Below are 15,802 nucleotides of genomic sequence, written 5' to 3'. Positions count from 1 at the left end.
GTCACACAGGCCATCACTTTCCAGCAATTCGCTATGAGGCTCTGAAAAGACAGCTTGCCTGACAAACTATTTGGTCTGTGTGACACCTGTGACAAGCTACATTATGGCAGCACCAGCCGTGGCGCCTCTGTTACTGTTGGATTTTGCATGTACAGCAGGGCATCTTCAGCCCTTTCTTATTAACAACCTAGCCAAAATTTCATTGGCAGCATAAAGTTTCAGAAATTTAACATGAACAATTGTCAATTAGTTGGCGCTAATTAAATGCTGTGTCCTTTAAGAAATTTTGCACCCTGTGACAGAACTACCAAGTCCTGCCCAAGTGATTGTTTTAACATACATAAGAATGGCCATACTGGGGCAGGCCAATGGTCCATTTAGCCCAGTATCCTGCCTTCTGACAGTGGCCAATGCCAGGTGCCCCAGAGGGAGTGAACAGAACAGGTCATCATCTAGTGATCCAGCCCCTCTTGTCCACTCCCAGCTTCTGATGAACAGAGGCTACGGACATTTCAGAGCATGGGGATTGCATCCCTGACCAGCCAGGCTAATAGCCATTGATGGACCTATCCTCCATGAACTTCTCTAGTTCCTTTTTGAACCATTATAGTCTTGGCCTTCACAACATCCTCTGGAAAAGTGTTCTATGCGGTGTGTGATGAAGTACTTCCTTTTGTTTGTTTTAAACCTGCTGCCTATTCATTTCATTGGGTGATCTCCTAGTGCGTGAGTTATGTGAAGGAGTAAATAACATTTCCTTATTCACTTTCTCCACCGCAGTCATGATTTTATAGACCTCTGTCATAACCCCCTTAGTCATCTCATTTCCAAGCTGAAAAGTCCCAGTCTTTTTAATCTCTTCTTATATGGAAGTGGTTCCATTGGCCTAATCATTTTAGTTGCCCTTTTTTGTACCTTTTCCAATTCCAATATATCCTTTTTGAGATGGGGAAGTCCAGATCTGCACACAGCATGCTACATGTGAGCGTACCATGGATTTGTATAGATGCATTATGATGTTTTCTTTCTTGTTACCTTTCCCCTCTCTTATGGTTCCAAACATTCTTAGCGTTTTTTGACTGCAGATGTTTTCAGAGAACTAGCCCCAATGATTCCTAAGTGGTAACAGCTAATGTAGACCCCCATATTGTTGAATGTATAGTGGGATGATGTTTCCCAATTTGCATTTATCAACATTGAATTTCATCTGCCAGTTAGTTGCCCAGTCACCCAGTTTTGTGAGATCCCTTTGTAACCCTTTGCTGTCTGCTTTGGACTTGAATAATTTCAATGATTCAATTAACTATCTTGAATAATTTTGTATTGTCTGCAAATGTTGCCACTTCACTGTTTACTCCATTTTCCAGATCATTTATGAGTATGTTGAACAGTACTGGTCTTAGTACTAACACCTGGGGGAACACTACTATTTTCCTCTTGCCATTCTGAAAACTGAGCATTTATTCCTACCTTTTGTTCCCTATCTTTTAACCAGTTACTGATCCTTAAGCAGACTTTTCTTCTTATCCCATGACTGCATACTTTGATTAAGTGCCTTTGGTGAGGGACCTTGTCAAAGGCTTTGTAAAAGTCTAAATAAACTGTATCCACTGGATCGCCCTTGTCCACATGGCATATGCTTGTTGACCTCCTCAAAGAATTCTAGTAGATTGGTGAGGCATGATTTCCCTTTACAGAAACCATGTTGATTCTTCCCCCAACAGATCGTGTTCATCTATGTGTCTGACAATTCTGTTCTTTACTGTAGTTTTAACCAGTTTGCCCAGTACTGAAATTAGGTTTACCAGCCTGTAATTGCTGGGATTGCCTCTGGAGCCTTTTTTTTTTTTAATTGCCATTACATTAGCTATCCTTCAGTCATCTGCTACAGAAAGCTGATTTAAATGACAGGTTACAGACAACACTTAGTAGCTCTGAATTTTTCTGCTCTTTTCAGAGCCTGGATGTAGTAAAACAAAGTCCCTCAAAAGGTCTAGCTCTTGTTAGAGTCACTCTTACCAAGAGTTTTAAAACAATACATAAAGGTGAATCTTATGACAAATGGTCCCTTTTTCCTGAGCAAACTAGAAAAGTCCCCTGCATAGCACCAGCCATTTTGAAAAACTTCTTGTAAAACTGCTCCAAATTTAAACATGGATTTACTAACTATGGATATGTCTACACTTGAAATTTTAATTAAGTTTTAATATGTTATTCTGTACTCTTCCGTCCCACCCTCTAGCTTTTTGCATCTTAACTCTGCAATGTCCTATCTTATGATCAATGTAGATTTGGGTAATTATTACGCCATTAGCGCACATTAATAATCCACTGACAGGCATTAATAATTAAAACTAATCTAATTGGAATAAACTGACAGCTTTTTCCAACAAGATTTTGTTTGTTTTTACATGAAAATCTTCAAGTCTCCTAATAAAAAAACCTAGTGTAGTGTTCATAGGTTGTGTGTGGAGATTCAGTCAGGACTTTAGAAGATCAGAATGTATTTTTGTGACATACCAGGGTACAATCCAGATGAATAAGCAGCTATGTCACACGTGCCTTGCAACCTTGGGTGCCTTACAATGCCTTGCTGAAGGCGTTCCCACTTGGGCCACTCACAAACAGCCTTCCAGTATGCAAGCCACATCCTGAGTGTATGTGTGTGTGACTGCGGCCTGCCAGCCACAACTGGATTATACTCTGGCTCTCACCAGCCTAGGTTATACTGCAGGATGACCCCAACACACACCCAGTCTTAGATTCTCCCCCTTCCCCACCCCAAAATATATGTCCTGTACTGCCCAGCCATCTCCTGGACAATACAAATTATATAAAGTCTGTTATTTCTTTATTAGAAGAAATATGCACACAACTTGCCACCCCAACTGGACTTTCCCAGACACTTCAATTTACACACACTGGATTAGATAAAAGAAGTTTATTAACTACAAAGAGATAGATTTTAAGTGAGTACAAGTAATAAGACAAAGTCAGAAATGGTTACAAGAAAAATAAAGATAAAATGCAACTAGTGGCTAACTTAACAAACTACATTAAATTCAAAGCAGAGTTTTCTCACCATAGGCTTTCAGTGGTCTTACAGATCAAACTTCTTAGGTCAGGACCCCTTCTCACAGAATCTAAATAGCACTTCTTTTGTTGCTTCAACTGCTGTGAATGTGATGGGCAGGGGGAGAGAGAGGTGCCCCTTGGGGTGTTTGTCCTTACTTTTGATAGTTTCAGTCCCCCTCTTGAAAAAACATTTCCAGTTGGGTACCAGGAGACAAAGTCTATGGGGAGGGATGTTCCCTGCTGCTTTTTCCTGTTTGAGCTTTCTTTGTCTCCCTTCCTGCTTGATGAGTGTTTACTGCTTAAAATGCAAATTAAGCATAGCTACCATTCCTTTGTTTGAGACAGACCTGTTTGCCAACCTCGGTTTGGAACTTGTGTTAATAACACCATAGAGTGGACGCTCATAACTTCACATACAGTGCTGCAACACACATTTTGTCAAGACAATAATGACCAGCAAATTATGAGTTTTCAAATGATACCTCACAGGGCATTCATTGTACAAAGATTATTACAATAGCGTGTACAGCGTGGACACAGATACATTCGGTCACAATCATTTATTAGATATTCAGCTCAGGAACTCAAAGTCTGGTGTCACTATTCAGGGGGCTGTGTCAGAACTGCTCGCAGTTCCCCCTCATGTATCTATTCAGACAACCTGACACTGATCCTCAATACCCGAGTTCCCTTGCCCCTCTAATGAGTATAGTCTCTGTACTAGCCCTAGAGCTTGACATGTTCTCAGTACAGGCATTGTTTTTCTTGGCACAATTATGCATTTTTTAGCTTTCCCTCTAGTTCATGGGTCCAGAGTAGGAATGAGCTCTCCACTGTAAAACCTTGACTTTAGTGGTCTATTTTCAATGTACTCGCTTTTTTTCCTTTAAGCCCTATAAAATATATTCTGTTACCACATTTGCTCGAGCACCAGTGTCCAGTCTGAAAGTCACAAAAGTTCCAATCATTTAGTGCAGTGACTTTATTCAAAGCTCCTGAAGAAAACTTTTCTTCTGCGCTGCCAGCAGTGTTCTTCTCCTGGCACACAGCATGCATACATGGTTTCTTTTCTGTGCACCTGCTGTTCCTGCTGGCACAGTCTTGCAAAAGGATTGAATCTGTTTTACTTGTTGCCACATTGTCCAAAGGCAGAGCATTGCTGAAGTCTGTGTTTGCTTCCACCCCTTGTGCAATTCTTTATGTTGTCCTCAATAACCTCCTTTCTTGCAGGCTTGTTGTACATTTCTGCTCTGCACTGCCTTTGGGCTGTCCAATTCTATCCATCAAAGCAGCATCTTGTTTTCCCTCCAAAAGTAGTCTTACTGCTTCATGATCTTCCAATCATAGGTGCCGGCTCCGTGGGTGCTCCTCGGATGGAGCACCCACAGGAAAAAAAATGATGGGTGCTGAGCACCCACCAGGAGCCCCTCTAACAGAACTTCCCCCTCCCTGCAGTGCCTGCTGCCTGCAGAAGGGCCCCGCCAATCAGCACCTCCCCCTCCCTCCCAGTGCCTATCAGGAGGTGCTGGGCTGGCAGGAGCGAGGGCACAGCATGCTTGGGGGAGAGGGTAGAACTGGACAGGGAAGGGGTGGGGCCTAGGTGGAATGGAGGGTGGGAAGAAGCAGGGTGGGGCCCTGGGGGAATGGGTGGAGTGGGGGCAGGCCCTGGGCAGAGCCAGGGAGAAGCACCCGCCAGCAAATTAGAAATTTGGCACCTATGCTTCCAATGGTCTTTTTCTAATCTTTGGATCCTGAATATTTGATCTCTGATTACTGACTCTGTGAGCTGTCCATAATTAGATGTTTGGCTCAACAGTTTGAGATCCAATATAAAGTTCTTCAAATGACTCTCCTCCTCTCTGAGTTCTCATGTGAAATTTGTGTCTTTTAAAAGCTCAATTTATCTTGGGCATGCAGTAGTTTCAGACTTGTGAAGTACCATCTGATAGGATGCTTGCATTGCCTGACTTAAGTGCACACAATTATAAACATCTAGCACTTCGGGCCCCACAGTATTTTTCAAAAGAGCTACCTTCTGCTTATCTTTTTCAACAAAGCTGCTTACTTGCATATACAGGCTGAACCTCTGATGACTCTTCTTCCCATTACCTGCTGCACTGGCAGATAACTTCAACTCTGGTGGAATTATCAGCTGCAAAATTTTCTTTACCCCTTTTTTTCCCTATACTTTCTTCTCCAATCACTCTTATCTATAAATATGTGATAAAACATGTGAATCCACTCCTGCTACCATGTAGTGTTTGTGGGTTCTGCGTAAGGAGATTCAGTCAGGATTTTAGGAAGATCAGAATATATAGTTTATTATAGATTCAGCTCAGCCATTCAGAGTCTGGTGTTACGCCCTAGGTGGCTATATCAGAAATGCTGGCAGCTCCCCTGATGTATCTGTTCAGCTAAGCTGGGTACAGTCCTGAAAAGGGTCAGACCTTCTCACCTATTGTAAGAAGTGAGCAAATCAGGGCTGTAGGTACAGTCATTTGTAAGAATGAGGCCCACAGTGACTGTATTTTTGCATATAAACCACCTAAACCCAGAACATTAAACCCATATTACCAGGCAAATCCCATAATATAAAGATCACTTTTACTATTGAGAACATTATAGTACTGTAGTAGTTAAGATTGCATCTAGTCATCTGTTTAAAGGTCAACCTTTCTAAGTCCTCTACAATTGACCTGCATAATTGTATTTCTTTGAAATCTGGTGTGCCTCAGAAGGGTGCAGGGTAGGGTTAGAGACCCAAATCTGGACTCATTTGAGCTAGGGGTTCTGGAAATATAAGCTTTGTAAAAATAGCCATTTTAAAAAAAAAAAGTTTCCAGGTTGGAGGAAGCAGGGGTTGTACAAAGCTAGAGATCAAATGATTGATGTGATCCAGGTCAAAATGGTCTCAGTTGGTCAAGTTTATCCAAGGTAGTACATGGCACCCACTAAGTCTTTGGAGGATCCAAATTGAGAATGGTATTTAAGAAGGTGCATATGTAGAGTAAAAATGGACCCTAATACAAAAAAATAGCTAGAGGGTTTCTATCCTTGTTATTTTAGATGCATGAAAGCTTGCCCTTTGGGAATGCTCTCAAACCTGTACAGTTAACTGGCCTGCTGTGAAATCCCATGTACCCATGGGGATGTGGGGGAGCGTTAGTGATACAAATTTGGCATCGTTTGTCCAAAGACTTCCCGAGTTATAGGTGCCCTAAACAAAGCACTTTCCTTCTGCTGCCTTGTGTGGTTAAACAGATCTCTGAGAGTGACGGGTGTGAACTCACCCTTCAATTACCCTAGCTAAGGATAAATTAACCACAATCCTCACCTAAGACAAAAGGCGTTTTAGATAAAGTGGCTGGAAGTTGCTATAATTTGTGAGTTATGGGTGGCAATTTCATTTTGGAGGGAATGTAATCAAAATATTTGGGGGTGGGGCATTAGATGTGTGAAAGCTTCTTGGGAAGAGAGGCATATTGGGGGCAAAGGAGTGGGGGAATAGGGGCTGCAGTGAGGGGAGGGGGTTATGAGGAGGATATATGGGAAGGGATGGTAAAGGAAGCAAGAGAGGTTGGGTGCTAAGGAGAGCTCTGCCAGCTCACCCCAACCCCTTGCACGCCAGCCTCTTGCACTCTCCAGCTCTGCCAGTGAACCCCAACAATACGGCATGACAATCTGCAGCTCTGCCAGTGCACTCAACACTCCCTACAGCTCCACAACTCTGACAGTAACCAGTGGATCTCAACCATCCTGCACCCAAACTCTATGCCACTGTAACATGAATGTCCTTCCCTCCAGGTACTGAAGGTGACTGATTACAGGAATGGGAGGTAACTGCAATAGAAACGTTTGTAGACCAGGCTTTGGGGAGATGCGTTCCCTGCTTGCAGTGGTGAGGGGGACAGGTTGGGGCTCTGCAGTGAATGGGTTGGGGGCGTAGCTGGAGAGATGTCATAAAGCAGGGCTGATAAGGCACAGTAGATGGGTTTGGAGGGGTGGACGAAGCATGCTGGCTCAGGGCTAGTCTACATTGGCAACGCTAATGCTGTGGCAGCACCTTAATGTGGCTTGTGTGGTCGCAGCAGAGTGAGATTGAGAGGTTGCCCAGTGCTCTAAAAATCCACCTACACGGGTGCTTTACAGCGCTGAACCTTGCTGCGCTTACGGGGCTGTTTTTTCACACCCCTGAGGGAGAAAGTTGCAGTGCTGTAAATTGCCAGTGTAGACAAGCCCTAAGCACACTACTTGCAGGACAAGAGAAGTATAACTGCCCAAATGACTGCTAACTCCGAACGACAGTTATCTTCTCCTGTTTTTTTTTAAACCCTAGAAAATTAAATTGCAAAAAACTACATTAACACAGAGTTAAGGTTGGTTGGTGGTCTGTCATCCCCTTGAAGGACACTGAGTTGAGCAAAATACAAACTTTCCTGGTTTTCAGAATGCAGAGTTAAAGTGGCCCATGGACCCTTAACTCTGCCCTCTTTCAGCAGTGCCCCAATATGCCGTTAACACACACACACACAAACCCCTTTACTCTGCCAGCCCCATCACTGATGAAATGTACAAGCTCTGCACCTCCTGCTACAGACCATTCACGCTCACCTACGGGATTCCAGCTCACGCTATTAAAGAACAAAAAGGGGTTAGGAAGGAAAAGTGCCCATGTCACCTTCCTTCTATCCTCTTCGAGCAACGCCTCGATATGCACGTAGGCACTGCTCACTCTGGTGCTTGGCACGAGAAGATGCAGGAGGGGCCAGAACTTGGCACACACTCACAGTACTAGCCAGCTCCCCCAAAAGAATACCACATCTGTACAGCTTAAGAACCACTTTCCAACCTTTTTCAGCGCCCGTACGCTTGCTCACGGGATACCAACTCAACCTACAGTTCCACTTAACCACCATGAAAGCACTGGAATCCTCCAAGAGTCCATCTCGCTGCTGACAATATCCTTCGTAATAACAGCCCTATGCCCTGCTACCAGCATAGCCTCCACAATTCTGCACTGAAATGACGCATACTGCGTCCTGAACATGCATCTCTTCCCTGTCCTCCCACACAAGAGAGGGGAAACCATAGATCTCACATCACAGGCACAGCTCTGTCACACATCTCAAAGTAATCCACAGATCTACCGTTCAGGACAGCTACACATAAAACTGACCACACTCACACTACCTGGAGTGCAGGCAGATAGTAAATGCTCAGCCTGTTCTCATATCCCCGCTTGCTACAGACAATGCCCTTTGTAATAACCTTCCTGGGCCCTGCTTATTTTATGATGTACACAATTCCGCATACTGGATCCTGAAGGTATACATGCAGCTCTTCCCTTTGCTCACACGCACTGGAGGATGCAAAACAGAGAGTTCATCATATAATCACAGCTGTCACACATCTCGATGCAACCCACACATCCTCATATTACAAACACGCCTTTACCAAGCAGGCCCAGCTACTGCCTCCACCATTTAGTGTAGATACACCTAATACGCTGATTGCACCTGGAGTGTATCCAAATAATTCCTATTGACTACTGTCAGCTCCAGGGGAACATGGGGGAGATGGCATAGACAACCTAATAGCGTAAGCTGTAATCCTGTGGGTGAGAGTGATTGGGCTGTAAAAGGAGGTGAAGAGCTTGTACATTTCAGCAGCTGTGGGGTTAGCAGAGTAAAGGTATGTATGCCAATGGGGCAGACTGGGCCCTTGCTGACAGAGGGAAATGCTGTGCATGTCCTGGTTTTCAGAAGTTTGAGTTTTGCTCAACTCAGCACTCTGCAAGGGGACAACATACTACCAAGCAACCTGGCCCCACCTTTAACCTAGTTTTTTGCTGTCAGCTATGTATATACTTGTGCTGTAATACACGCTTACCGCTAACTCTATATCCAAACTCTTCAAATCCCAAGGCTTTTCTGAACTAAAGCTAGTCAAAGCCTATTGGTGTGGATGGCTTAACCCCCTTAAAAATAAAAATGCCCTCTAAAATAATTCATTCAAAAGAAGAGCATCAGAAAACATCACCGCTTACAAAACAGATGGCACAGGCCTGCTAGGAATGTTGCAAGTGGAGCAAGACAAAGTTAAGGTTCCATGAATAGCTTAGCTGTGCACATCCATGCCTTCTAGTGCCTGTTAGGTGAAATGTAATTTTTGGACATTTTCTGAGGTTTTTTTTTTTTAAAAAGGAAATGTTGTTGTAAGGTATTTTCCAAAGTAATTTGTGAGACTTCTGCTCATCCAGCTCTCTCATTTAACACAGGCTTTTGGAGTTTGTTTGGGGAGTTTGTTTGTTGCACTTGGGAATTGATTACAAGGCCTAGAATTTGAGAGGCCAAAAGGTCAATGATGTATTTTTATTATTTATTTCAAAGTTCAGAAAAATGAAATTTGAATGAAAGGACTCCTGGAAATGTCGCTGCTGGGAAGAGCACTGTACACAGCTCATTTTTATTCCTGTTTGCTTTGCGGGCCTGCAGCAGCCCCGACAGACAGAGCTGGATTCTATTCCGATTCTTGAAGCATCAGCTAAACTGTCAACTAAATTTGGACTTTGGCAGTCGTAATTACAGGTGGTGATGTCAGAGGCAGGAATAACACAGCTGCAGTTTCAGATCCCAGGTGGAATTTCTAGAGCTGACAGTTAGAAAAATCATTCCTTTCACTGATAAATTAAGCACATTTGCTTTGGACTCATTGAAAGATTGCTCCCCACACTGTCCACTTTGCAGTTACTTTTCTGTCTATAACTAGAGAGAGACTGAGGGGTATTGCAGCTGGAGTGAAGAAAAATACATTTGCCATTACATAATATTGGCACTTGAGCACATCAGGTTCTGCAGATTTACATTACGTATAATTTAAAGTTGCTAACCTTAGTTGTGAGTAAAAGCTTCCCAATGTGATCCTACTTCAGGGCTGTCTGAGGCTGCAGAGATAGAAGCAGTAGCTTTACGATCGGCACGGACTATGCCATTGCTCTCATTATGGTAACTAGAGGAACAGGCTGTCAAGCCTACGGCCAAGATTTACAAAAGTGACACGCGATTTGGGTGCCTTCATTTTTGGGTGCCCAAAATGAGACACTTTAGAGGAGCGTGATTTTCCAAAAGTGCCGACCACTCATGCTCTGAAAATCAGGACCCTTTAAAGGGCACCCAAACATAGAGGCTCACAAAATTATTAGTCACTTGTGAACATTTTAATTCCTTCCTTAATATTCAGGTAAAGATCTTAAGTCAGATCCAGAATGATATTTCAGCTCTGAGCATCTATTGAAATCAGTGTGGTTGCTCTCTCCCTCTCTCTCACCACTTCAGCAAATTCTTACAGCTCTTATAGACCTTAGTACTCTGCTTTGAATCTGTAACAGAACTGCCATTGCTACACACCTACTACTTCAAGAATAATTTTCTCTTCAGGACTCCCATTGGTGTTCAGGGATCCCAGCCTCAATACAGGTCTTACCTTCATACCTTACCTGGTAAACAATGGCCTGCTTTTAAAAGCAGAATACTTCTGGGCTTGGATCTCCACGATTAACTCCCTGTCTGGGAGTGTGGAATGAAAACAGAGGCCAGGTGACTCCCATGGTTTGGGATTTCACAGCCAACGTTCTGCTGAGCCCTTCTATGGGCTAGAGACGGCTGCAGACAGGAATGCAGGGTTTGATTCATTTCCCTGTTCCACTCTGCACTTAGGAATATTCAGATCACAGCTTCACAACTCTGGCATGTCTCTGTACTGGAGCCTGCAGCAGAGACTTTGCTAAGGACATGATCTGAATCCACCTGCCCCGAATGTTCTGTTTGGGGTGCTGAAAGAGATGATGGGGATTCTCTGGTCCTAACAAGAGGATGGCCAAGAAGTTATTACTAGTCACGATCACAACATGCTTTCTGGGAAGTGAGAGAACGTGCAGCCATTTCACAAGGCAGGAGAAAGCATGTGTGAACAACGCCTTAAGACCACAAGCATTTTTCATTGGTAATTGTTGAAAATGCCCATGACCTGTAGGTGGCAGTATTTGCTCTGCTGTTCAGTTCACTAGGGAAACCTGCTTATATAGTGCATTGCCTAAAGTATTTTATTAAAGCTAATGTTAAAATTATATAATACACAGGTTGAGAAAAGTGTGTCTGTACATCTGGGTATAGTGCTTGGATTGTCCACAAATACAAAGTTTGTTTTTTAAAAGTCATATGGTACATATAGTACATAATCAGCAATAACCAAATTTAGGTGAATAAATTTAAGAATACAGTTTAGATATTAGCATCCAAGTATTCGGGTACCTCACTCAAGAAAAGTTGCACAGAGATTTCACAAACTACACAGACAGTGCAACTGAAATGCCGCCACCTCTGGGTGAAGCGCAGCAAAGCTCAACCCAGCTCTGCCTTTGAGTGATCCTGGGCTGATTCAAGGGGCTGTTTTTGTCCAGGTTTCACTTTGAGCTTTTGGGTGTGTTTCACCCTTCTCATGAAAGTGACGTGTGGGGCTCACCCTATGTGGGCCAGAATAAACTAAGGACTGGTGTGGACCACCGTGAACAGAAACTGCCCAGTTCCCAAGGCTCTGCGTAGGCAACTATCAAGGTGAGTTGCGGAGGAAGGGGATGAACTCTGGAAATTAAAGCTCCACAAGACTCCGAAGCAACATTTATCTATATTTTATTACAAAACCAAAACCAGCCACCTTTGAGTCAAATGAACAATGCTGTCAACAGAACTGCTGGGGGAGACCATACCAAATTTACTTCACTGGTGATCAGTGAACAAGGAAGTATCTCCCCCTCTAACAGGACCAGTGCTGGATGTGGACTTACTCTATGGGGCCCTTGGCCTCTTCTCCCTTGTCCTGGCTGCTGGAGAAGGAGGTGCTCGGCTCTACCTCCCACAGCCAGGGGTGGCACTCGGTTCTCTGCTGGGACCTGTAGCACTGCTGCTGGAGGACTTGCTGCTAACATTGCTCGCTTTAGTTCTAGGAGAACTGGCAGAGAGCAGCAGCCACTGTGCAGTTTCGATATGGACAGCTGAATGACTGATTCATGCCACAGGGCCAGGAGTCTGTGTGACTGCCCAACACACAAAAAGCTAGACCACATTTATTGTGTAATTATGGTCCAGCTGCACAGAATCACGCAGAGCCTCATGCACACACAGTAATGTGAAGCACAAGCCATGCTAGAAACTGCTCAGGACCCTATGTAAACCCACCAACTCAGAGTGCTGCGACTCATTCTCCCGCGGGAACGGAAGGCGAGACAGTGTACTGCTCGATTCCCATTCCATCAGCAGAACCAGGCCGGAAGGCAACCCCCTGGCAGATTTCACCTAGGACCTCACAGGTTCTGAGGCTGGCCCTACAAACAGATAATAGCTTGGCTTCCTTGAAGAGGTGCCCAGACTATTAACTTGCAGACAGTAGGTGCGGTATGTTTTTTAAGCATCCTTTAGAGAGAAGGGAGGAAGGGCTGACAGCAGGACAAAGGTTGCTGAAGGGCAATTTACATGGCAATAGGCAATGTGAGCTCACTGGCTTAAAGTTTCCAGCAGAAAAGATGCAATGAGTCTTAAGAGTGTCAGCCACCAAGACTGGATTTAGGGGGTTTTACTGCCCTGAGCAAACAGGAAGTGACCACTACCAGCCCGCTTCCGCTGCTGAAGAGTTGCTGCTCTCAGAGACCATATGAGAAAGCCCACCCTGGCATCCAACCCTCTGCTCGTGCTGGCTGTAGCTATAAGTGAGAATGGCAGCCAGATCTTATCATTCCTAAAACTAGTATACAAAGAAAAGGAGTTTTTACAAAGTTGGGTTCATTCTTCACTCCTACAACAGGATTAGAGGAGGAAACTGACATTTCTCATTGTACACCAAACCAAATCATTTCAACGTACACATACCCCCTTCCCCAAAGTATGAAAAGGAAAAGCCAGAAGAGCACATTCAATGTATGTAATTTACAATGAGAAGCCAGCAGCGGGCGCTGCTGTTCACTAAAGACAACAGTTCTTCTTTATGGTGGGTTTGTGAGATTTGTGCTTCAGGGAGACTTGTCATGAGTTTGTTGTTGTTGATTTTTTAATCCAGACCAAACTTTAACCCAGCTTCAATCCTGCTCTCCTCCAGAAGGTCCCAAGATCTGGAATCCAATGAGCAATTTTGTTTTTGCAATCGAGCCCTGCTCCCTCTGAATATTTAATTAGTGAACAGTGTGGTGTGAACTTGCTGTGTTGAGATGTCGGGACATTTGGGTTGTGATGCAAGTTCAGCACACATGCTGCTGTCACCAAGTGATGTCACCGCAGCACCCTGTGAGTGTGCTACATCACAACACCATGTCACAAAGCCATGCAGCCCAGCGCGATGCCAGGCCTCTCTGCCACAATGCAGTGCTGCTGTGAATCAATGTTCTGGGGTCACCCTACAACAGCATGGCACGATGCCTGGCACTATCAGCAGGATCCATGTCAGGACATTTCAATGGTATTGCATGGATAGCTTTGCCACTGTCCAAATCAGGACTAGTTTCAAACCCAGATCACACAAACACTGTACAAATGGGTGCCTGCCTACCATTTGTCATTAGCCTGAGAGTAGATTACACATTGCAGGTGTACAGGTGAGAGAGATGAGAAATCCCGTTCACCACATTATATGCAATAACACAGCAGCCCCGTTGTGAGCAAAACAGCCGAAGTACATGGATAACAATGTCACCAGAGAGTTGCTTCCCCTACTGGAGCAGAATGCAGGCAGCGGGTAGTAGAGACTTGCCAGTTTCAGTTGGATGAATTCCTGAAGGCTTCATCACATGACATAATCTTTAAAGATCAATCTTTAATTCCTGGAGACTCCAGGACAATCCTGGAGGGTTGGCAACCCTAGTTTAGATAGAGAATGTGTGCATGAAAGCAGAGGACAAAGGCTGCAGTCCAAATAGGAGTGGCCGGAGAGCATGATGTGTCTGACATCTGAGAGGCTGCTGTAAATAATGCCCCCCACCAACGTGCACGTGGTCAAACAGGCTAGAGCTGCACAAAGCAGGAAAGCGCTGCTGCTTCCCATCATGCTCCACGCACCCCACTCTCTAATGCACAGACCTGGATGATTCTGTCCCTCCACAGATTTTACACGTGTCTCTAACCAAGACGAACAAGACACTAACTTCGGCCAAGGCACCGCCCGCTGAAATGGTCACTGTGATCTCTGAACGCAGCAGCCTGTTCAAGCTGAGCCATTGCCAGGGCTTTAATAGGGTGCATCCTTACGGCTTACATTAGAGACACATCAGAACAGAGACTGATGTGAGATGGTAACTGTGATATATCACACTACTGCACGGGAAGATAGTTACGGATTCACACACAGCAAGCACAGGAACCCAGGGTACGAGCAGCTATTGTTCAGGTTGTAATGAACAACGCCTTCCTAATGGGCATGGAGCTAAAATGACAGAGATGAAACTAGACTCCCAGAGACAGGCCTCTGGTTGTATCTTTCTGTGTTGACATATGTGCTCTCATCTGTAGCATTAAGCAGGCTGCAGGAGCACAGCAGAGCTGCGTCATGCTTTGTCTTTTGTATCATTCTTATATATGATAGAGGGTATTTCTAGGATCCCTTTGTGATCCATGAAGATGCAGGACTTTAGTGTCACTGGAGTGCAGGGAAGGCACAGCTGGGGCCTACACTGAGCCCCTCTCCTTGTGCTCTTGGAGCTATCTTTGTGCCTCCCGTGATTCAGGTTTGAATTTTGCACCCATTCCTGCTCGCTTATCTGCTGTTCGTTGCTGGTCTCTCAAGGGCCCAATCCTGCATACTGCAGCGGGCCCTCAACTCTGGTGGCAGCTGGGTGTATTCAGTAACTCCCAAGAAGCATCTGGCCTACTGCATGAGTGGGACCTGCAGTGCACATCTGTGAGCATAAGCTGTGGCAATACACCTGCTTTTATGCACACGGAGGTGCTAGAAAGAGAGCAATTTGTGGCCAGAGGATGGATCAGTTGCAGACACCACTGCATTACTGGATTCCAGAAGTCAAGGTGTCCCTTTAACCCTAACAGCCTATGAAATCGAGGGAAGGGACCAAACAGCAACCCCAACCCCTGTACAAGACAACTGTACAATTTACATATATATTTATATACAGTATATAAAAATCTCTCCTCTCGAGTCCCCGTGAACTCAAACTTAAGTTGTCAGTAGCTGTCAAAATGTTTTTTTTTTTTAAAGTCATGCTCTCATTCCTCTTCCCCCAAAGTATTAGATAATGGCATTAAAGAAAAAAAAAAAACAACCAATCATTAAAAAAAGTGCAAACGTTCTGGGTGCCACTTCTGCTACACTGGATGTTGCCAATGCCACATTGCAGCCGGGTGTCCGTCTGTCCATCCTTCGGGTGGCCTCCTGTCTTCTATTCATATCTGCTCCTAGACCAGGCGTCCTACTGAAGGAGGTGGGTCAGGCAGAATATTGGTGCGGGGAGGCAAGAGGGGAAAGCCAATATTAAAACCAAAATTGTAGCCAGCCACTGTAAGTGTACTGTACAGCCTCTCCGTGACAGGAAATGCTTCTGGAGGGCAACAATTTCATAGTGAGCTACAAGGCTGACAAGGACGAGGACTTAACAAGCAATAGCCTTGTGGAAGAGTCAGTTTTGGAGGAGTCACATTTACAGCCTCAGGCACAGATGCATTTTTAAACACAA

The 15,802-nt window shown here is 44.6% G+C and overlaps 1 protein-coding gene across 4 annotated transcripts in view; it reads right to left on the bottom strand.

Moving 5' to 3' along the window:
* Positions 1-11,745: 11,745 nt before the first annotated feature.
* The window catches only part of SMOC1 (SPARC related modular calcium binding 1), a 181,570-nt gene continuing 177,513 nt past the window's right edge, over positions 11,746-15,802 (bottom strand). For 2 of the 4 annotated variants that reach the window (XM_073348486.2, XM_073348488.2), the window contains one exon: positions 11,746-15,541. In XM_073348486.2, the coding sequence (XP_073204587.1) occupies positions 15,525-15,541 (17 nt within the window). In that variant the 3' untranslated portion in view covers positions 11,746-15,524. The remainder of the gene's footprint in view (positions 15,542-15,802) is intronic. The other 2 variants (XM_073348487.2, XR_012159431.2) reach the window with 2 other exon arrangements.

The sequence above is a fragment of the Lepidochelys kempii genome, chromosome 6 (assembly GCF_965140285.1).
Source record: "Lepidochelys kempii isolate rLepKem1 chromosome 6, rLepKem1.hap1, whole genome shotgun sequence".
Taxonomy (NCBI): domain Eukaryota; kingdom Metazoa; phylum Chordata; order Testudines; family Cheloniidae; genus Lepidochelys; species Lepidochelys kempii.
This window is presented reverse-complemented; position numbering and strand designations above follow the sequence as displayed.